Genomic DNA, 25159 nt, shown 5'->3' on the forward strand with positions numbered 1-25159 from the left:
TGGTGATCCACATTTATCTCTCCTATTTGGCCTGTGCAGAAAATGGATAAATCTTGGAGAATGACTGTGGATTATTTTAAGGTTAACCAAGTGGTGATTCCAGTTGCAGCTGTTATACCAAATGTGGTTTTATTGCTTGGGCGGATTACAACATTTCCTGGTACTTGATCTGTAGCTGTTGATCTGACAGAGATCTTTCTTCCATCCCTGTCCATAAGGCCCACCAGAAGTAGTTTGTTTTCAGCTGAGAAAACCAGCAATACACCCTCAGTGTCCTCCCTCAGAAGAATATCAGCTCCCCTATGTCATAATTTGATTGTCAGAGATCTTGATCACCTTTCCCTTTCACAGGATATCATGCTGGTCCATTATGATGACATTATGCTAAGTGGAGATATTGAGTGAGAAGTAGCAATTACTTTAGACTTATTGACAAGACATTTTATGTGTCAGAGAGTGAGAAATAAATCTGATTAAAATTTGGGGACCTTCTACCTCAGTGAAATTTCTAGGGGTTCAATGGTATGAGGCCTCTTGAGATAACACTTATAGGGCGAAGGGTATGTTGTTGCATCTGGGTCCTCCTTCAATCAAAAAAGGGGTACGATGCCTAGGAGGCTTATTTATATTTTACAGGCAATATATTCCTCATTTGGGTGTGTTACTCTGGCACATTTACATAGTCACCTGATAGCTGCTAGGTTCGATGGGCCCAGAACAAGAGAAATGGATCTACAACAGGTCTAGGCTGTTACACAAGGTTATGTGCCATGTAGGCCATATGATCCAGCAAATCCGATGGTGGTTGAAGTGTCAGTGGCTGATAAGGATGCTGCTTGGAGCCCTTGACAGGCCCTAATATGTGAATCATATCACAGACCTTTAGAATTTTGGAGCAAGGCCCTGACATCTGCCAATAATTACTCTCCTTCGGAGAGACAGCTTCTTCTACAGGGCCTTAGGAAATATTGAATGCTTGACCATGGTCCACCAAGTTACCATGTGACCTGAGCTACCCATCATGAACTGGATGTTATTTAACCCACTAAGCCGTAAAGTTGATCATGCACAGCAACACTGTTATCAGATGGAGGTGGTATTCACTTGATTGGGCCTGAGCAGACCTTGAAGCACAAGTAAATTAATGAAGAAGTGGCTCAGATGCCCATGTTCCCCATTCCTGCTACACTGCTTCTCTCTCCCAGTCTGAATCTATGGCTTCACGGCAAGTTCTCTATGATCAGTTGACAGAAGAAGAGCTCAGGCCTGGTTTACAGATGGTTCTCAACAATATGCAGGACCACCCAAAAGTGGACAGCTATTGGACTACAGCCTCCTGCCTGGGACATCCCTGAAGGACAGTTGTGAAGGGAAATCTCAGTGGGGAAAACTTTGGGCAATGCATCAAAACTGTGCAATTGGAAAGAATAATGGCCAGATGTGAAATTATATATTAATTCTTGGGCTGTCACCAGTGTGGCTGGATATTCAGAGACTAGGGAAGATGATGATTGGAAATTTGGTGACAAAGATATTTGGAGAAGAGGAATGTGGAAAGACCTCTCTGAATGGGCAGAAAGTGAAGATTATGTGTGTCCCATGTGAATGTTCATGGGTGAGTATAGCAAAGGAGAATTTTAGTAAGGCAAGGGATGGGATGACCCCTTTTGTGGATACTAATCAACCTTTCTCCTCAGCTACCACAGTCATGTCCCAATGTGCTCATGAACAACATGGCCATGGTGGCGGGCATGAGATTATGCATGGGTTCAGCAATATGGATTCCCATTCACTAAGGCTTGTATGACTGTGGCCACCATTAAGTGCCCAGTCTGCCAACAACAGAAACCCACACTGAACCCTGTTACATGGCACCATTCTTCATGGTGATCAGCCAGCTACCTGGTAACAGGTTGATTACATTAGGCCCCATTCCTCAGTGAATAGGAAGATTTTTGTTCTAAGTATTTCTTATTTAATGTTGTTACAAATATTTTTAAATTTTATTTTACAATTCATTGTTTTTAATATAGAGAAAAACATTTATTGTTCACAGACTATAGTTGGTGACTGCTTTTCAATCCAGTTGACAATCGTTTCATTTTAATTGGAATGTTTAAATCAATTGCGTTTAATTTAGTTATCAATATATTTGGATTTAAATCCAACATCTTGTCATTTCTTTCTGTTTTTCCTATCTGTTCTTTGTAGCCCTTTTCCTTTTATTTTGCCTTCTTTAGATTGTGTCTTTTAAAAAATGATTCCTTTTCATAGCTCTACCTTGGTAGTTTCTTTATTATTTACATATCACAATTATTATTCTATATGGATTGATTTTCAGCATTCTCTTATGTATAATTTATCCTGGTTTTCTGTTCTTCATATTTTCCTCTTTTAAATGATTAAACTTTTTTTTACCTTATTTTTCTGTTGTTTGATGTTGTACACTTTAAATATTTATTTTAGTGGTTTTGCTTCAAGTTTTAACATATATACCAGGCAGCAGTACTGAAAATTAGTTTATTTTACACTCCTGAAATAGACAAGGCCTTAAGAAACTTTAACTCTCCTGACTTTCTTTTATCTTTCATTGTTTTAGTTTCTAGTATTTTAGTTCTATTCTTTTTATTTTTCTACTTGTTATTATTTCAGAATATCAGTGTCTATTTAGATTTACCCACAATTTTATTTATTTATTTGCTTTTCTTCATATATTTTAGTCCTTCCTTCTCGTCATTTTTCTTCCAGAATTTATTGTGCCTCCCAGATCTGAGGATTCATTGGCTGTCAGCAGTTAAGAAACATTTTCAGCCAGAATTGTTTTGAAAATTCCCTTTTCTACATTTGCTTTTCTGTTCGGCGGTACACTTGCAATAAATGCATTTTATGTAAATTATATCATATCTCAATGAAGTTATCTAAAATAATGAAATTTCTATTCACTATAATTTGGATTTTCTCATTGATTTCTCCATCTCTCTTATACTATTGTAATATTTTTTTCTAGCTGTTTATGTTTTTCATGTTGAATATTATCTTCAGATATTCATTGTGTTTCATTATTGTGGCTACATTTAGGTCTAATCTGCTGCTGAAGCTGTCCATTTAATTTTTAATTTCACTCCATTCATTATGTGTTTTCAAATAGTTTATTTTTCAAATGTGTTTTTTCTCTTTTCATGATATAAATTCCCTTATGTTTTCATTTCCATTTTAAGCTCATATATTTTAAATATACTTTTAAAATCATTTTGTATTTTATGTAACTGATATTCAGTTATCTGAATTGCTTGATGATCTAATTTGGCTGGTGTGGCTTTGATGTTTCTTCATTTCACTATTTACTTCATAATTCTGGTTGATAAAGCCATGCTTTTTAGACCTTTATCAGTAAGTAGATAGCCACTTTGGTCTAAGAATTCATACTGGAGTTTTCCTCCTCCAACCTCTCTACCCTCCCTGCCTCTACCACCCTCTAAGAATCCTTGTTTTCTCCCCTTTGTAATCAATTTTATTTTCTTTGTCCACTGTGAATTAGGGACATAGCTATCATTAGGTTTGTAGTTTTCTCCTCAGCTTTAGCTCTCATCTCCTTTTCCTTCTTTCTCTCCCTTCCTTCCTACATTCTTGCTTTTCTTTTTCCCTCTTTCCCTCTCTTTCTTCCCTTTCTCCCACCCTCTCTTACTGTAGAAATGTGTCTACACAAAATCTTTGTTTCAATTAGGTGATTTTTGACGGGAGGTTTTTTCAGGGTATCTAGGACACCACAAGGTTAAAAATAGACGTATTTTTCCTATTTTTAAATTTCATTTCTACCTGCCCACTCTGTCTCATCTGCTTTTTTCAATGAGAAATATACTACTTAAAAAAACTTAATATGCCAGTTTACATCCTTAATAATTTCAAAATATAAATTATAATTTGTCTTTAATCTTTCTTTTGAAGAGCCTAATTTTCTAGTGCAAGTTTCAGTTTCTGGAGAAAAAACAAAGTGAAGAGTGGATTGTTTGGCTTTTTGCTTCAGGATTGAAGTTGTCCCGACATTGCAAAGTGAAAATTTTCTGATCTGAAGTTTTAGGATTGATTATGTTTCTTAGGAGTGAATTCCAACTTTCATGGAATTCAAATTATATAACCCTTACTTTCTTCCTCATTCCTTTGCTTTTGCTCTCAAATTTAGCTCTATCTCATATATCTCTGCCTAATTCAGTAATATGAGATCACATTATTCCTGTTCTGATGTTCCTAACAAGAGGGGGACAATTTTGAGTTTCTGGTTAATCATTTTTTATAGTTATCTGTAGAGACTTTATGTTATAAAGTCTGTACACCCCTATCTCTTATTTGCATTCTGAGCATCAAAATAATCTCTTTCCTACAAAAATTCACATTTCTCTCCAGTTCATTCAAGACAACGTTGTATTTCCATCTCCTTTTTAAAATTATTTTTCCAACCCCTTTTGATTGTTACAGTCATTTATCCCAGAGATTCCCAAATATAGATGTTAATCAGAGATATTCAAAGGACTCTATTTTATAGGTATAATGTCTGTAACACCTTGTAAATACTAGTTCTCCCCTAGTGGATATTTGAGCCCTAGTTGGACTATAATCCTGTATGATATCTGTTGCCTATCCTAAAACACCCATAATGCTAGTTGATGCCCTCTTGTTAGACTAATTAGTTAACTAATCTTGTTATCTAATCTTGTTAGACTTCTTGTTAGGTGTGTTAGACCAATCTAGAACATATATTAAAGCTGTTCCAGTCGTATTTATTCACAATGAGCTTGGCATGGCCAGTAGGACAGATTGTAGTAATTAAAATAAGCTGTTCATTTTCATGCAAAAATGTGTATATTTTACAGATTGCTCATTGTTGAAACAGTAACAGTTTTTTTGTTGTTTCCTGAACCATTGACCAATTATTGTAAAACATAGTTCCCCCCATATATACTTAATCCCTCTATAAAGCTTTTCTTTTCAGGGGACGTTTTTTTCAAAGGAGTCCCAGGGTTGCAGGGTGCATTCCAAAGGGGTACAGACTGAAGATGAATGGCTACTCATCTAGAAAGAGGGGAGCGACTCATTCCAGTTTTCCTTCTCTTCCTAGTGAATATCCAGGGTATACGAGGGAGAGAAAGTGAGGCATCCCTCTTTCTTTCATCCGTCCTTGTATCCCTGAGTCTGGTGACTGCGACAGGGTGCTGTCCATGGGTGTCAAAGTGGCTTTCACCCATATTAACGGGGTGCCCAAAGGGGTGGGAATATCTGCTCTTACCCACGTATGCTCTATCCCCTCTGCTGTCAGTAGCCTTTGAGTTTTCTAGACCTCATTTATGTCATGGATACTAGAATGACATTTATCCATGAAACAGGAGGCTTGGCTTAGTCAGCAGGAATTAGTGATTCTTACCTGCTCTGTGCCTTTTAACTTCCATTATTGTCTGCCTCTGGATCCTTTAGATCCAGTTTTCTTTCCTAGGGCTTTGACCTGAAGCTTGGAATTGAATTTGGGACAAAAATGTGTTTTGGGGAGACTGCATGGACTCTTTATCATAAACTGAATGCCAAGATGAAGCTGTAAAATTGAGTCCTCTTCCAGCAAGGGAGAGAAAAGGATATCCTGTGACATGCCAAGAAAACTGGTGGCTATAGTTATGCTTGCTAAGGTTTGGGTGATGGGTCTTGACTTTGTTTGGCTCCCTTGATCTTGCTTTCCCAAAAAGGAAAACTCTGGGTAATGGGCACCCTATTTATTCCTATCACCTGGCAGGATTTTCAGGATAATTGCTCAGAACTAGAATATTGATCCAGATTTTTACATTACCCATACCCTTTTTTTCCTTCTGGTCTGCAGTCAGAGATTACTGGTTGGTTCACATGAATAAGCAGGGTTACTCTAAAATGTAGGCAAAAACTTAAAAGCAACTAATGAGTGTAGATTTTGATGACAAATGTATGATAAGTTTTGAAACAGAATTTCTCTCTCTCTAGTCCTCACTTTTGTTAAAAACAAATCATGATAGGACTAACTTGTTTGCAAAATAGACTTTAGTCTTATACTTGGCCTGATTATTTGCATAAACTGCAGCAAGAATAATTATTTTTACATAGACCTTTTAGATTTGCTTTGATGGAACTCTGTTCCACAAGGAATCTCAGATAGGACTTTCTAAAGCCAAGCCCAGCCATGGGTTTGTACCCTCAAACCTGTGAGTTGGGCAAACTCCTCTCTTCTTGAGGTCCCTAGAGCATGGGGTTCCCGGGCCTGTTAGAAACTGACATTCTTTACTTACCACAGGTTAGGAACCCCATATGAGGACTGTGTACACAAGGTATGGGGCCAGTTTCTCCCATGGGACCTTTATCTGCAAGTTGAGCTTGATTCCTTAAAGGGAAGCCTACCCTTCCAGTCAAAGCCTTGGTAAAACAATTTCTCCAATTGCATTCCTGTTGCAAAAGAAAATGGATCCTTATTGTACTGATGCAAACAACTATATTGGCATAAATTAAGAATACTCAGAACTAGTTTCCAAATTCTGAAGAAGCCATGCAGAGAGAGAGAGACAAATATGCTCCAAATTTTGTTCATAGGAATATAACTTACTCAATCATTAAAGGTCATAAATAGCTCAAAATAAGCTTCCTTGACTCTGAAAAACAAAACAAAGATCAGCAATGTTCCAATCAAAAGTCATTATTGAAAACGTTACTTCAGTTTTCTATTAGTTGAGTCCATTCAGTTAACTCTTGTTTTGCTTGATATTTGTGAACATTTCAGCTCTTCATGAGTTCTGTATGTTTTTCCTTTATTCCAATGTCACAATCTCCAAAGTTTTCACAAACCTGCATTTGAGACTGCCTGTCAAAGCTTGTGGCTGATTATAAACCATCCTTTGAAGAGGATTAAAATAAGACAACAATTATCTGTGAATAATAAAATGTCCATGGTAGTTACAGTTAGAAACATGAGTAACAAAGAAATTTGGTTATCTCTGTGGTTTATAATAACTTAGCATAACAACCTTAATTGTGATTGATAGCATATACTCAGAATTTTAGAAATCCCATACAATTTTGGAACACAAATTAACATTAATACATAAAATATAACCTAAAGAAGATTAAGCATCATTTTGGCAATCCCATGTACCTAAACATGTCAAATAATCTTGTTTACCACTCTTCTAGATGCTCCAGGGGCCCTCTGTAGCATCTAAAAGCTAGGTGTCAGGAAAGACAATTTTTGAAACTGAAGTTTGATTTGGGGAGGCCTGTTAAGTATATTAGAGGTTTAAAATACTTGATGATATGAAAGAATTCCAAATTTCTGTATTATTTATTTTTCCAAAATGATGACTTAGAATTTTTTTAAAAGCAAAAACCTTTTATAACCCTTTACAGATTTAGCTAAAGAGCAGATTAGTGCATTAAGAGTATTTTGTTATGCTTTTATTTTGATGGTTAATTTACAGAAAAACCATATGATACTCTTGAATTTAATGTATTCGCACATGAAATTTCTTTTGCCAGATTAATTTTTACAATTCTTCCACAACTTGTTTGAACTTTTAGCTTTATCTTATCTAATTCAAAACAATCCTTTAACTCTGGGCAAAAATTTACATTTTGACAACATCTGCATTTTACCAATAGTCTTTAAGGCTGTTTTTATTTTTCAAAAATTAATGTCACGTGAACTAAAAGGTACCACAGCTTTTATTTTCCTTTTAAAACATATTTGATTCAAGTGCTTATCCTTCTTTAAGTCAGTTAATTAGAGCTCTTTTTTATAGACATCACACACACACACACAACACATATATAACTACACAGAAAGGCAGAAGAAGATCCAGTAACTATGAGGCTTTTTGTTTGCCAGTCTCCTAATTAGATTATTGGCCTCTGGATGGAACTCTCTAAGGCTAGGAAAGGCTTAAAGCAAGGCTAGGAAAGCATGCAGTTTCCAGGGCCTAATAAACAGGTATAGCTGGAAGATAAAAACAGATTCTGAGAGGGATCTATCCACCTCTAATTCCTAGGGCTCCTTTAGGAAAACAGAGGTCTCTCCCAAAATGGAATTTGTGGCACCTTTTCTGTTTTTCCCAAGGAGTCCCAGGCCATGAGAAATTATCTTGGGGCCTCTCATGCACGCATTAAGATAGGCAAGGCAAAATGGAGAAAAATACTTTAGTCGACTAAGAAAAAAATCTTTTCCCAGGAAAATGAAGTTTAGGAAGAGAAAAACATAAAGGCCTTTTAAATATACTTATAACTTGGATATCCACTTTGAATTAAGCTGAGTGCTCTTTAAAAAAATCCTTTGAAATCCCTTATTACCTGACTTTATCCATGCCAAACAGCCAATATTTGTAGCTTTGAAACTTTATCAAAGGTAATCTCCCAGGTGCTCAGAGAGAGGAAAATTCAAGGTGGTTTGTGGAGGGGAAGAGAATCAACAAATGTCAAAGGTCACACAGATATCAAACCAGAAAGGATTCATTCCCTAAGCCAAGATTGAACCCAGGCCGCCATTGTAAAATGTTGGAAGCTAAAAGCACTGCCACCTGCTTACAGGTCATGCTTCCAAGGACATAAAACAAGATGAAGGCCTGCAGCAAAGTTTGCCACTGACCAGTTTACTGGACTGTCTTTAATAGAGGGCCTATGGAGTCCTGGGCCCATATCCCATCCTAAGGTACCTCTCTTTTTGACAGAACCGTAAAGACATGTAAAACACTCCAGATTGGCTATAACTTAAGACCAGCCTCACATATCCTTTTTCATAAATAAAACTTTATGGAGAATATAAACAGTGATAGTTGGGGTCCTGGCCTAGTAAAATGTCTTCTAAAAGGAAAAAAAGCCTTTCACATAAAAGTTAACTCTTGACCTGGTGGAGGAAAAAAAAAGAAACAGCTTAAAGTTCAGGGCTGTGTTAACTGAGGGAAGAACCTCTTATTCTTATGTGAATGGTTCTTCCAACAAGGAGGGAAACTTAATTGCTGTTTCTTCCCTGGGGCTGGAACAGAGCTGGACTTCTTGGCCAAGGGAGGGGAAGACACCGTGGATACACACGTGGCAGGGTATGCTGGCCAGCCTGCCACCCAGGACCCTTTGGGCATGGGCCCCAGCCCCAGCTGGGAGGGAAGGGGCAATGGGGTGCTGCTGCTTGCCTTTCAGTCCCATGGGTGCCTGCAGCCATTGTGGTGGGGTGGTGCCATTACACTGCTGAAAAAAAGAAGGAAAATGCCATAGAAAAGGCTGGGTTAGACCAAGGTTGACATTCCTGACCCCTAAGAGCAATGGGGGGTGGGGGATGCAGTCTCTTCTACTCTCAGAAGTCCAAGGACAAAAAGGCTCAGATACAAGAGGGGAAAAGATGCTTTGGTCTGCATTTTACTCACCTTTCCTCATGTCCCCACATGGGCCACCAGAATGATGCAAGATATTTTGCTCCTTAGTTCAGCTAAAATCTAGGTCCTTATCACACAACCAGGAAAAATTAGGTGCATGGACACATTGAAAGTTTGAGAAGAGCGGAATTTATTAAAGAAAGCTCTCAGTGAAAAAAAGGGGTTCTGCCAGCAGGCTCCCAATTCACAGATTGCATACCAGGTCACCACACACACCAGCTGAAGAGGCCAGGCCCCTTCTCACTGCTTAAGGCATGAATCCCCAGTGGCTGCACCCCATTTTCCCAGTGTGCAGGCAGGCCCCCAGTCTGTTGCCAGCATGTGCTGACAAGACCCTGGGCAGGTTCCCACATCTGCACAAAAGCATCTGATGGGATCCTCCCTTATCTGCCTCCTGCATCTATCTATCACTAGGTTTTCTCAGGTCTAACTTCATTTAGGTTTTTTTTTTTTTTTTTTGCATGGGGTATTAGGAAGCCTAATTAGGCTCTGTGTGACATAATCTGAGTGATTAGGAATGTGTCTCCTGACACTTTTAATTATAGTCTCAAATTTAAATGCAATTAATTTCATAACACATTTATACATATTTTGAGTATCCTTTATCTGACATGGTTGGAACCAGAAGTATTTTAGATTTCGGATATTTTCAGATTTTGAAATACAGTAAGTCTTCACTTAATTTCATCAATAGGCTTCTGGAAACTGCAACTTTAAGCAAAATGACATATAACAAAACAAATTTTACCACAGGCTAAATGATACAAACAAGAGTTAAGTTTCTCTGGCATATTTCCAGTTGCAAAAATATCACCACATTTTGAAATAAAGACCCAAAACACTTTTAATATTAAACATTGAAATAAATGTAAGAAATACATATATTTAAGAAAGAGTAATAAAAACAAAGTATAATAATTATTTACTTGTTCCAGTTCAGTGTCACAGGTGGCTGGAGCCTATTCAGGTAGCTCAGCGCTCAAGGTGGGAACCAGCGCTGGACAGGATACCATTCCATCACAGGGTGCACCCACGCACATCCACACTTACTCCCAGGGGGACAATTTAGCCATGCCAATTAATGTAACGTGCATCTTTGAGATGTGGGAGGAAACCAGAGTACCTGGAGAAAACTCATGCAGACATGGGGAGAACATGCAGACTCCACATGCACAGTGGCCTAGCTAGGAAGCATTTTTTTTCCCTTTAACATTATAACAAAATGACATTGAAGGAAAGGACATTATTTGAGGACCTGCTGTATTTGCATATATATAATGAGATATCATGGGGATGGAACCCAAATCTAAATAGAAAATTTATTTATGTTTCATATATACCTTATACTAGGGGTCCCCAATCCCCAGGCCTCAGACCAGTACCAGTCCATGGCCTCATAGGAAACAGGCCACACAGCAGAAGGAGAGTAGCAGCAAGCGAACGTTACTGCCTGAGCCCCGCTTCCTGTCAGATCAGTGACAGCATTAGATTCTCATTGGATCACAAACCCTATTGTGAACTCCACATGCAAGGGATCTAGGTTGCATGCTCCTTATGAGAATCTTAATGCCTGATTATCTAAAGTAGAACAGTTTCATCCCAAAAACATCCTGCCACCCCCGTCTGTGAAAAAACTGTCTTCCATGAAACCATTCCCTAGTGCCAAAAAGGTTATGAACCACTGCCTTATACAGATAACCTGAAAATAATTTTATGCAATATTTTGTTACTTTATATGTGAAACAGTTATTATCACCCTTTGTGGGTGTTTTTGCATGGGAGAACCTGGACAGTATAGAAATTGTAATGGAAGAGGTGTAATTTACAAGATATTGGAAGAACTCAGTAGACATGAGGTGCACCATTAGTAGTTATAGATCAGCCTGTGTGGTCCATTTATCCCTGCTCCTGACTAGATTGGAGGTGCAAGTTAGTGTGGCAGAATGGAGTAGAACTAACTAGCTTGTAGCAGTTTGAATTTATGCGTACCTCATGCTTGAATGCATAGATCTTAGCAGTCAGAGGAGTCTAAGCCTCTTGTTAATTTTAGGAGGCAAGCCAGTATAATTATTGCAAACATAAAGATAATTGTAGATCAAAATGATGCTTTATTTCTTTAGACTTAATTTTTGAAACAGAGCTAGAAGTTACGTTATATTTTTTCTTGTTTTTAAATTAAATTTTTCTTTGTGAAAAGAGTTGATGTTGTGCCTCAGGATAAGCTTCTTACAGATGCTTATAATATATTATTTTAAAGTACATTACATTTCTTAATCAATTTCAAAAAGCTTTCTTGATTTTGCTCATGTACTTATCCATATATTGTTCAAAATACAAAGGGACCAAAAAGAAATCTTCAAATTATTTCTTTGCATTGTAATTGGAAGTACATTTAGAAATATTTGATGTGTATAGATGACATCTTTTCAGTTTTGTGTGTTTTATTTATATTCTATGAGTGCAAGAAAAAATAATGGCCTCGAGACTTTGTTTTCTTCAAATTCTAAATCCACATGCATCCTTATTTGTTCTAAAATTACATTTTTTATGGCTAACAGTTTATCAAATTGTATTTATATTTTAGGCTAAAAATCTCATAGAGAGATTTTTTAATCAACAAGTAGAAATTCTTGGCAGACGTGCAGAACAATTACCTCAAATATACTATATCGAAGGTACTCTCCAAATGGTTTGGATTAATCGCTGCTTTCCAGGGTATGGAATGAATGTCCAGCAACATCCAAAATGTCCTGAGTGCTGTGGTATGTAATGAATTATGATTTCATGTTTTATATTGTTGAAAATTTACTTATTTTCATTAAGCCTAAGTGAATGCCTATCACTTATTTTTACTATCATTTAGGTATTCTTTCATAGTTTGTTTAAAGTAGTGTATTTGAAAAGCGAATCTAAAGATGTGAAAGAAAAACAGTCTGGCTTAATTTTGGCCTTGGTATTAATATTACAGCAAGGGGGTTTAGGATCATTAGGCAGTTATCTGGGAGGAAACACAAATAATAGTTATGAGTCATTTAGAGTTCCTGACTTTAAAAAACGCCAATTAATATATCTTTTAGAATCTATTATTGATGAGTTTAGGTTTGTATAGTCTACAGTAGATATCTTTGTGAATTTTTCCTTCCTTTTGAAATAAGTATATGAATTGTTTTATTACCAATTGTTTTACTAACTTTTGGTCCTAGCACTACAGGATCTGAGCTGCTTTCTGACATTCATTCTTTCTTTTTCATCTTTACTATAGAAGAGAATTCTGTAGAGGCTGTTGACTTAGATTAAGCACATGAATTCAAAGTCTTTGCATTTCTGTTATTGAGAGATTAATGGGCCAATTAATTTTCAGTCTTAAAAGAGTTTTAAAAATTTATACTAATATCACTAAATTTATACCTGTCTTAATCTGTTTCATATTGCCATAAGAGAATACTTCAGCCTTGATAGTTTATAAAGGAAAAAAGTTTATTTGTCTCACGATTCTGATGGCTGAGAAGTTTGAGACTGAGCATTCAGTGAGGGTCTTCCTTTTGCCTTGTTTTCTTTGACTTGGCTAGAGTTATCTTTATAATTTTTTGTGTTTCATTATTGTTTAAATATATGAAGTTTCACAAAAATATAGTACACAGGTATATTAGGAAATAGAATACAAATTAAACAAATGACTTCCAACTGTTAACTTTGTAACTATTTTTAAAATCAGTGATTATATATATCATATGTATTATATATATTACATATAATTATTATATATAATATATAATTATATGATCTATATTATATATAACATATATAAAATTTATAATTTGTATATAAATATGTTACATTATATATAAATATATAATATATAACATACATTATACAATAGAAATAATCACTGATATTTAAAATCAGTGATTTTATATATATAAAATATATATAATCACAATTTAAAAAATAGTTACAAAGTTAACAGTTGGAAGTTATTTATTTGTTTAATTTGTATTCTATTTCCTAATATACTTTTGTACTATATTTTTGTGAAAGTTCATATATTTAAGTAACAAAACACAAAAAGTTATAACGATAACTCTAGCCAAATCAAAGAAAACAAAGCAAAAGGAATAGTCAGTAGTCTATTTTATGAAAAGGCTTTTAATCTAACTTAAATTGCAGAAAGAAAGGAGAAAAGAACAATTAGAAATGACTTAATGAGAATGATATTGCTATGATTTGGATATGGTTTGTTTGTTCCCAAAAAATCTCATGTTTAAATTTAATTCCAAATGTGGCAATGTTGGGATGTAAGGCGTAGTGGGAGAGGTTTGGGTCGTGGGAGCAGATCTCTCATGAATAGATTAATACTCTCCCTCAGGGGTGACTGAGTTCTAATTCTATTAGTTCCTGTGAGAGCTGGCTATACAAAAGAGCCTGGCACCTGCCCCCCTCTCTGGCTTCCTCTTTCACCACGTGATTTCTGCACACTCAGGCTCCCTTTCACCTTCTGCCATGGGTGGAAGCAGCCCGAGGCCCTCACCGAATGCCCAGTCTCCAACTTTCCAGCCATCAGAATCGTGAGACAAATAAACTTTTTTCCTTTATAAACGATCCAGGCTTAAATATTCTCTTATGGCAATATGAAACAGACTAAGACAGGTATAAATTTAGTGATATTAGCATAAAGTTTTTAAACTCTTTTAAGACTGAAAAATTAATTTTTATATTATGTATTATATAATATATGTTATATATTATATATTTATATTATATGTTATATATTATTTATTTATATTATATAATTTTATATTATATAATATATAACATATATTATAATACAATTTAATTTTATTAATTAAATCATAATTTAATATATAATTATAATATAAATATATGATTATATATAAAATTATATTATAATTATATATAATTATAATATAAAATTATATATAATTATATAATATATAATATAAATATATTAATATATATTTATATATTATATATCCAGAACACAGATATGTAATATGCATAATATGTAATATATAATATATTATATTATATATATTTTATATATATATATATATATATATATATATATATATATAACTCCAGAACACAGATAAGGATAAAGAAAAACATAGAAATACCCAAAAAATAAACTGGAACATAGTAGTTAAGCTATTACATGTATTTATATCATTATTCAAAAAAGACTTAAACTAAAATTGTTAAAATATTTGCATCTCCTTAATTATAAGTATTTTTAAATTGTCAAACATAGCTCTTTCAAGTGAAGTAGTAGTTTACAATGTCAGAATTACACATAATTTTATCATTAAAAATTTTTTTTGTATTTAAAAACTTTGGGTAACAACACAATTGTAATGTTTTCTAATTTCACCATGTAATGATTACACTCAACTTATTATGTGCTACACTATTTGGTCAAAGTCATTAATTATTTTTATTCCTGTCATAAGAAGTATATGAGAAAATTTAACACGAATCTCAAAAATATTTTCTGTCTCTAAAATACTGTTTTGTGCTCCTGAATATTTGATCTCTGCCCACGGAGTTTATATACTTAAGAGATGCATCCATGAAACAATTAGGGAACAAGAGACTGTTAAGGGAAAAAATACAAGAAGCTTATATAAAGAAAATTGAGTTTGCAACAGGATAGATCACAAGGGTTCAATGTAATTGTGATACGGCTTTCTTGATGAGACTTGTCTTTGAGTCTTGAGGAAGTTACTTTGCAGGATACCAGGATAGCAAGTACCATCCAAGCAATAGCATGAATGAGCATCAAGTTTATGGGGGAGGAATTTTGCTTAAATAAAATAAAATTTACTTTTTGGATTTTATGGGCTCATGATCGTTGCTCAATAGACTTATTAATTAGTGAGTTGCTAAATTTCATTTTGTGCCATCTTATGGTTAATAAACATTTTAATTTATAATTATCTTTTTGTTATCATTCCTGTAAGCTATTAAGCAAGATTCAGTTCCCTTAGTGTAACATTCAGGACCCCATAGGATAATAATAATTTTTGTTTATTTTACAGAAGGTTATCACCCTAACATTTTAGAAAAGCATATAACCACTCAAAAAGATACTTAAATCATTCTCTGAATAGAAAATGATTTAACAAATTACCCTGTATTTTAAATTAGGATAACACTAGTTAAAAGACAAAATTAACATAGTAAGTGAATTTAAAATCCATTCAAGTATGAAACTGACTACTAGATAAAATGATGATGAGCTCATAAAATATGAGGTATCTCATGACACAACTTCTGTCCAGAATAAAATGATATACCATGTTTATATTCAACAAACAAGATTGAGACAAAGCATTTTATGACGTAAGGGAAGTTTGTTTACTTTCTCCTTATTAGGTGAAATAAGCACCAGATTTGTTCTTTTCCTTCTGGAAGACAAAGCTTGTTTCCTTATAAATTAGTGAAGACTTAACATTTCTACCTATATTATTTATCTTTTTCCTAACTTATTTAGTACTTTTAAATTAATTTATACTGAAAAGCTTCTCTGTGATTTGACATTTACCATTGCTTATTATGTACATCATTTTGTTAATCAGTTTTGGCACTTTAAAGAGAGACTTATTAAATTTGTGAATTATCAGTGTCTTATAATTTTTAAATTATATAATATACTGTAACCAAAGACTAGCCAAATATTACGTTGTTTTTAAAAGAATTTTGTTAAAACACAGATTCTGAAAAGCTTTACTTTTCAATTTCTATTATATTTTTGTGTAGCTTGTATATTCAACTTTCTCCCATTTTATTTCTGCTAATTTTTTTCAAAAAAACAAAAACAAAAACAAAAAACAAACAAACTTGTAGGTCAAGTAACGTTCTTTGACATAATACCCCAGATCCCTTCCTATTTTTTTCTCTTTAAACTATGGCAGTGGTTTTAAAACTCTTAGGTGTATCAGAATTTCCTGAAGATTTTCTTAAAACATATCCAACGTTTAGGAATCAGACATCTGCATTTATAAGATTCCTAAGTGATTCTTACAGACACTGAGTTTGAGGTATCTGAGTATTAATGTTGATAAGGCAACACGTAGAATGTCAGAATATTAGTTTCGATAAGGCTGTACCTTGATAGGATGCCCGTGCTTCTACTGAGGTAGCAGATTTTTTGCCACTGATTATTATGGATTAAATGTGTAGCTCAATAATAGATTAGACAACTTTTTTTCCTATTGCTTTCTTTTTTTTTTTTTAAAAAATAGCTATTGCTGATTCAAGCCTTTTGATAATCACATGGAAATTCCATTAGGGAGTTCCTTCATTGTGACATGGTGTCTGTGTCTGTGATCAGAAATGATTAGGTTATAGGTTAGCATATTTAATCATCTTGAGATGGTTTTATTAATAAAGTGTACATTTGTACTTTAAATTAACTATGCAGGATAAACAAATTGTTTAGTAGGTAAAAATGTTTTTAAATAAAAGCATTTCAGAGTCAATAAACTTATCCTAAAGACTTGTATCCCTGAACCCTTGTTTTGATTTTACATCAGAGGATCAGAGACAAAAAAAAGTTTCCTTTGCGTCTTTTTCACTACATGTATTTAAATAGTTCTATTGTCAGTACGAAATAAAACTTATCCGCCTTTTCGACCCACAAAGACATTGTTCTTATTTTGAATCATTATGTTTCTGAATAAACTAAATAATTGAAAAATCATGGTCAATGGATAGGTCATTCTATGGATTAGCAGTGTGGAATGCCCAGATTTTCCTTAAATAGATACATTTATTTATTTATTTATTTATTTATTTATTTATTTATTTATTTATTTTGAGACGGAGTCTTGCTCTGTCGCCCAGGCTGGAGTGTAGTGGCGGGATCTCAGCTCACTGAAAGCTCCACCTCCTGGGTTCACGCCCTTCTCCTGCCTCAGCCACCCAAGCAGCTGGGACCACAGGCACCCACCACCATGCCTGGGTAATTTTTTGTGTTTTTAGTAGAGACGGGGTTTCACTGTGTTAGCCAGGATGGTCTCAATCTCCTGACCTCGTGATCCCCCGGCCTCCGCCTCCCAGAGTGCTGGGATTACAGGTGTGAGCCACTGCGCCAGCCAATAAGTTTATTTTCAGTAAAAGCAGCCCATGTAATTTGAAAAACTTATTTGAGTGAAACTGTCTTAGATATGTTGAAGAATTAACAATACCATGAAGACTTACTGGGTCAAAATCTAAAAAACAAAAATTAGTGCTTCTCCTGGCCATGATGAAATAGCTTATAGCAGACAAAACTCTTTCTGGAAAAACTAGAAAAGTCTAATAAAATTTAAAAATTACTCATTCTATTAAAGACATTGGTAAAATGTCAGGGCATAAGGATTCAAGAGGCAGCATAGCTCCCTTCCTTTCTATCATGGATAGAAGGGGGTGTGTGGAAATGCATGACAGATCCCAAAAGGCAATAGGATGACATGTTTATGTGCTGAAATCAAACAGTTGTCAACTTATAATGCTATACCTGATGGAAATATCATCATACATGATGGAAAATCAAAACATCATTAGACATAATATATGAGAGAATTGCTGTAGGCAAATCTACACTCAAAAAAGGACAAAAGGGAATTTTTCAGTTGTTTAAAATGATCCCAGGCAGAAACATGTTCATGCAGGATGGCATAAAGGGCAATGGAAAGGAAAAACATGGAGATAAATGTAAATAAATATTGACTACACAAAAATATATATTGCTTTATGTGCTTAAAATATGTAGAACTAAATATATATGATCATGGTAACACCAAAAGCAAGAGGGAGTAAATAAAATGTTTTCAGTTTCAACCATTGTCTAGAACTGGTATAAGTAATGATTTGTATTAGATTGTAATGGTAGATTAAGATGCATGATGTATTCTTTAGGACAGCCACTAAAAGATAGTAAAATGATATGTATATAACAATTAGTAGATAGAAAAATAGTTACCCCAAACTCCACTTTATTTATCCAAAAGAAGCCAAGTTGGAAAGGGGACAAAAAAATACAATTGGAACAAAAAATATTTCACTGAAACAATCAATTTAAATTCAGTATGTATGGCTCAGAGTCCCATCTCCACTGCCTCTTCTCCTGAGATACTGGAGACCACAGGTGACTCTTATGAAGCATTTGTGACCTGTTACCTGAAGGAATTAGATTAGTATGCAGGATGCCAGGATATCCTGGAAGCCAAAAAATGATAGCAGAATAGAGGCTTTGCCAGCACACCTCACCCACTTGGAAATAGCAAAATAGTGTATAGAGATTCACACTGAGAATTTTTATCCAAGGAAGAACATGGGAGTTCAATATAAAAGTGAAAGAAAACTTTGTATTCTGGGAAAAGAAGATGGGCAGTAGCCCACATGATGAGGTCCAGTGGAAAATTATGTGAAAGCCCAGTACATGAGAGGGAGAGTGAGTGACTCTGTGATACACATTCCCACCGGGTAGCCAGGCAATCCAGGCCACAGCAGAGCTCCTTGACCCTCCCAAACCCTGAATCTGACTTGGGGAGCAGTCAGGAAACTATGAGAAGGGACAGCATCTGGGAAGTGTACCAAACATGCTCCCGGACCTGGGCACCAAAAGAGGAGGCCATTCCTTTTCCTAGGTCCTAGTGAGTTGCTTGGGAACATGCCAGTTAGCACCAATGACAGTCACTGTTTTTGAGAATCTCAGTCTGAGGATTGGCACTCTGGTCTTGAGGAGGGTAGGAGCCCCCATAGCCATAACTGACAGATGAGTATGACACCCCTGACCCCCGCCACCTTCATGGAACTGTAGCAGGGAGCTATTTGCCTGAGTTTTGCAGACTGAAAGCAAACTGCTTGTGACTTAACTTATTGTCCCCACTTGCTGCCAAGGTCAGGGAATGGGAGGGAATGCCACTGGGTCCAGAGGATAAAAGCAAAGTGGGTCCCACAACTGCTCACGAGGCTGTGGAGCCAGTCACTCCATTTCCCCATGCTGGGTCTTTGGCATGGCAGCAGTTCTTCCACTCCTCAATGGGGCATTTCTCTAGGGACCTGAGAACTGCTCCCTGACCACCATCAGATGTGGTGCTTGCATGCCCCACACTGGGGGACTTGAGTGCAGGTTTGCCCAGCTCAGTCCTGCCCAGCTTGGCCTCTCGCCTGGGCTGGGCAAACCTGCACTCAAGTCCCCCAGTGCGGGGGATGCAAGCACCAGATCTGATGCTGTTTTATTCCTTTGTCTTAAAGCCTTGTTAGAAAGTAGTTTGAGACTACAGAAAACGTGCATATTCATCAGACATTTGGCAAATGTATGGACAAAGTTTAACATCAAATGATGAACCAATTTTAGCATCCAGTGATAATTCCTGCATGTAAAAATTGTTTCTGTGTTGTTTGCCTAATGGCAGTTTCTGTATTCATTATTCTATGTTTATTGATTATAATTCTACTCTAAGGGAGAGTTATATTCTCTCCCAATTTATTTTTTTTGCCATTATGGATTCATTGTATTCTTTTAGTTATTTTTCATTGCAATCATTATTATGTTGTTCAAGTTATCCAAAATTTTACCATTATAGTTTCTGTAAAGTAAAATTTGTACTCATGCAATATACCCTCATTATTTTTTGAGCGGTTTCTCACTTTATGGCATCATAACATGTTCCAGGCCTGCCTTTTAATTATCCTGCCCAAACTTTCTCATTAACCATGTCTCCCAGAAGCTCTGCTTTTTTTTAATTGGTAAATTATACATGGCGTAAAATATACAATTTTAACCATTTTTAAGTGTAAAATTTAGTAGTGGTAAGTACATTCACAATATTGTGCAATCATCACCACTATCCATTTAGGATCCTTTTTGTATGGCTATCAAAAATTGTATTAATTAAACAATAACTCCATTAGCCCTTCCCTTCATCTCCCAGTATTCTTCATTCTATTTTTGGTCTCTATGAATTTGTCTACTTTTGGTACGTTATACAAGTGTAATCATGCAGTATCTATCTTTTTGTGTCTGACTTATTTTAGTTAAAATATTTTTAAGGTTCATTCATGTGGTAGCCTGTATGAGAACTAAATTCCTTAAGGTAGAATAATATTCTACTACATATACCTGTTCATTTATTAATGGGTATTTGGGTTGTTTCTATCTGTTGGCAATTGTAAAGAATGCTTTTATTAGCATTAGCATACAATTATATGCATCCCAACTTTCAAATATTTGCATATATACCTAGGAGTGGAATTACTGAATCATATGGTCATTCTATGAGAGGTCAAACTTTTCCACAACAGCTGCACCATTTTATATTACCACCAGCAATATACAAGCCTTCCAATTTCCCCATTTCCAAACCAACACTTATTTGTTTTTTACACCAGCCATCTTAGTGAATGTGAAGTGTTCCTCATTGTGGGCTTGATTTGCATTTCTCTGATGACTAATTGATATTGAGCATCTTTTCATGTGTTTATTGGCCATTTGTATATCTTCTTTGGAGAAATGGCTATTCAAGTCTTTTGTCCAATTTTAAATTAGGTTGCCTTTTTTATTGAGTTTTAGGAGTTCTTTATATATTCTAGACATTAATACCTTATCAGATGTGTGATTTTTCAAATATTTTTCCCCATTCTGTGAGTTGTATTTTTACTCTCTTGATAATGTCCTAAGTGCACAAAGCTATAAATTTTTGTTAAGTCCATTTTTTTTTCTTTTGTTGCCTGTGGTTTTGTTATCATATCCAAGCAGTAATTGCCAAATTCAATGTCATCAGACTTTTCTGGGGGAAAGTCTGATGACACTGAATTTGTCCAACTGGAGTTAAGTCCAGATTTTTTCTTTTGTTGTCTGTGGTTTTGTTACCATATCCAAGGAGTAGTTGCCAAATTCAGTGTCATCAGACTTTCCCCCAGTGTCATTAGGCTTTCTAACAGTTTTAAAGTTTTAGCTTAGGTGTGTTACTTACTTTAAATTACTTGTTTGCTGTGTAAGTTAAGGGTCCAACTTCATTCGTTTGCATGTGGATGTCCGGTTTTCACAGCACCATTTGTTGAAAAGACAGTCTTTTACCCATGAAATAGTCTCAGCTTCCTTGTCAAAATCAGTTGACAATTTATGCAAGTGTCTTTTTTCTGGGCCCTCTATTCTGTTCCATTGGTCTGTATGTCTGTCTTTATGCCATTATCACACTGTTTTTATTACTGTAGCTTTGTAATACGTTTAGAAATCAGGAAATGTGGATTCTTTGACTTTTTTCTTTTCTAAGATTGTTCTATTTGTGGTACGTTGAGATTCCATATGAATTTTAGGATGAGGTTTCCTATTTTTTGCAAAAATATGCTTGATATTTTGATAGGGACGATACTGAATCTGTAGATTGCTTTGGGTGGTTTTGCCAACTTAATAATATTAAGTCTACCAATCCATGACCACAGAATGCCTTTCCAGTTATTTATGAGTTAATTTGTTTCAGCAGTATGTTATAGATTTCAGTGTACAAGCCTTTTGCCTCCTTGCATACATTTATTCCTAAGCATTGTATTCTTTTTAATGTTACTGTAAATGGAGTTTTATTAAATTCCATTGGATTATTCATTGCTAATGTACAGAAATGCAGCTATTGTTGCAAGTTGATTTTGTATGTTGCACCTTTACTGAATATGTTTATTAGATATAAAAGATTTTGATTTTTTTAGAATCTTGAGGATTTATACAAAAAAGATAATGTTATCTGTGAACAGATAATTTTGCTTCCTTTCCAGATGGATGTCTTTTATTTATTTTTCTTGCCCAATTTCTCTGGCTAGCACTTTCAATACTATGTTAAATATAAGTGAGGATAGTAGACACCCTTGCCCTGTTATTAATCTTAGGGGAAATGCTTTCATCATTTCATAATTGAATGTGATGTTAGCTGTGAATTTTTCATATAAAGTCTTTACCATGATGAGAGAGTATTATTCTATTCATACTTTGTTGAATATTTTTATCAGAAAAAAGGGGTTGACATTGGACAAGTGGTTTCTCTGCATCAATTGACATGAGTTTTTGTAGTTTTTTTCCTTTTCATTCTGCTAACGTAGTATATTATATTGATTTTTTTTTCATATGTTAAACCATTCATACATTCTGAAAATAACACCTTCTTGGTCATTGTATATAGTCCTTTAGTATGGTATTGAATTTTGTTTTCTAATATTTTATTGAATTTTGGATCAGTAATAATAAGGGATATTGGTCTGTAGTTTTCTTGTAATGTCTTTTCCTGGCTTGGGTGTCATGATCATATTGGTCTCATAGAATGAGTTAGGAAGTTCCTTCCTCTGCAAACATTTAGATTGTTTGTAAAAGATTTGTGTTACTTCTTTAAATGTTTGTTTGAAATTACTAGTGAAACCATCTTGCTGGGCTCTTCTTTATAAGAAAGTTTTTGATTACTGATTCAATTGCTGTACTAGTTATAAATCTGTTCACATTTTCTATTTCTTTTGAGTCATTTTTTATAGAGTATGTATTTCTATAAAGTTGTTAGTATCATCTAAGTTATCCAATTTGTTGGCATACAGTTGTTCATAGTATTTTGTTATCTTTCTGTTTGTATAAAATCAATAGTAATATCCTCACTTTTAAATTATGATTTTTAGTAATTTGAGTCCTCTCTTTCTTTTTTAGTCAATTTAGCTAAAGTTTGTTCCCTTTTTTGATCTTCTCAAAGAACCAACCTTTGTTTCTTTTAAATTATTTTTCTATTTCCTAATTTATTTCCCTCATTATGGTGATTCTGTGTTTAGTTTCCTCTCCTTTTCCTGGTTCCTTAAGGTGTAAATCGGTGTACTGATTAGCAGTCTTTTCTCATGTTTGATATATGTGTTTCCAGCTATAAATATCCCTCTTACCACTGCTTTTGCTGGATGGCGTAAGTTTTTGTATATTGTGTTTGCATTTTCATTTGTCTTATCTGTTTCTTTTGTGGGTTTTCAAATTTTTTTATTGATACGGGGTCTTGCCTTGTCACTCAGGCTGGACTACGGTGACACAATCATGGCTCATTGCATTCTCAACCCCCTGGGCTCAAGTGATCCTCTCACCCCAGCCCCCTGAGTAGCTGGGACTACAGGCATGCACCACCAGGCCTGGCTTATTTATTTATTTATTATTATTTTGTAGAGACTGGATCTCACTATATTGCCCAGGCCAGTCTCAAACTCATAGGCTCAAGTCATCTACCCACCTAGGCTTCCCAAAATGCTGGAATTACAGGTGTGAGCCACTGCACCTGGCTGCTTTTGTGTTTTCTATATTGACCCTTTGAATGTTTGATTGTATTGTTTAATGTCCACATATTGTGATCTTCAGTGTTCTTTAAATGATTGATTTCTAGCTTTATTCTACTCTGATTAGTAAATATACTTTGTATGATTTCAGTATTTTAAATTTATTTAAGCTTTTTTGTGACTAAGCACATGATCTATCCTGAAGATTGTTTCATGTGCCCTTGACACACACACACACACACACAAAAAAGGATATTCAGCTGTTGTGTGGAGGGTTTTGTATAATACTCTTAGGTCTAATTGGTTTATAGTGTTTTTTAAGTCCTTTATTTTCCTATTGATCTTTTTTCTGAAGGTTCATTCATTATTGAAATTGGGGTACTGAAATCTCCAACTGTTACTGTAGAACTCTCTATCTCCCAGTAATTGTGTCAGTGTTTCCTTCATATATTTTGATTCTCTGTTTGAGTATTTTAAGAACTGCTGAGACTGAGTTTGTTTTTCTGTACATCTATTGAGATCATTATTTGATTTTTATTTCTTAGTTTATTAACATAGGCCAGACATGTAGCTAACACCTGTAATCCCAGAACTTTGGGAGGCAGAGGCGGGTGGATCACCTGAGGTCGGGAGAAAATGTGGCACGTATACACCATGGAATACTATGCAGCCATAAAAAATGATGAGTTCGTGTCCTTTGTAGGGACATGGATGAAACCGGAAAACATCATTCTCAGTAAACTATCGCAAGGACAAAAAACCAAACACCACATGTTCTCACTCATAGGTGGGAATTGAACAATGAGAACTCATGGACACAGGAAGGGGAACGTCACACTCCGGGGACTGTTGTGGGGTGGGGGGAGGGGGGAGGGACAGCATTAGGAGATACACCTAATGCTAAACGACGAGTTAATGGGTGCAGGAAATCAACATGGCACATGGATACATATGTAACAAACCTGCACATTGTGCACAGGTACCCTAAAACCCTAAAGTATAATAAAAAAAAAAAAAAAAAGACACCGATGCACTGAGAGAATACCATGTGATGACAGAGGCGGAGACTGGAGTCATGCAACTGAGGAAATTCAAGGATGGACAGTCACCACCAAAAGGAAGAGGCAAGAAAAGATTCTACCTGGAGTCTCGGAGGGAGCATGTCCTGCTAACACCTTGATTTTGGACTTCTAGCCTCTAGAACTGGGAGAGAGAAAATCTCTGTTGTTTAAAGCCATGCAGTTTGTGGTGCTTTGGTTGTTACAGCAGCGTAGGAAACTGGAACATCCCCCTAACTTCAGCTGAGGCCACCAGCTCCTCCCTGCAGGCTCAGCATCACCCCTGCCTGGACAATTAAGTTACACCTGACTAAGGTCTGCCAGAGGCCCAGCGACACCCTCTGAGCCTTAGCAGTGCCAGCGTATCCTGGTTGTGGGCTGAATCTGATCTAG

General features: G+C 35.4%; 1 protein-coding gene across 4 annotated transcripts in view; it reads left to right on the plus strand.

Annotated features, from left to right (window-relative positions):
* Positions 1-25159, plus strand: part of ZPBP (zona pellucida binding protein) — a 153221-nt gene that overhangs the window by 92648 nt on the left and 35414 nt on the right. For all 4 annotated transcript variants that reach the window (XM_055293176.2, XM_063609571.1, XM_055293175.2 and 1 more), the window contains one exon: positions 12004-12181. In XM_055293176.2, coding sequence (XP_055149151.1) covers positions 12004-12181 — 178 coding nt within the window. The remainder of the gene's footprint in view (positions 1-12003; positions 12182-25159) is intronic.

Source organism: Symphalangus syndactylus, chromosome 9, assembly GCF_028878055.3.
Source record: "Symphalangus syndactylus isolate Jambi chromosome 9, NHGRI_mSymSyn1-v2.1_pri, whole genome shotgun sequence".
Taxonomy (NCBI): domain Eukaryota; kingdom Metazoa; phylum Chordata; class Mammalia; order Primates; family Hylobatidae; genus Symphalangus; species Symphalangus syndactylus.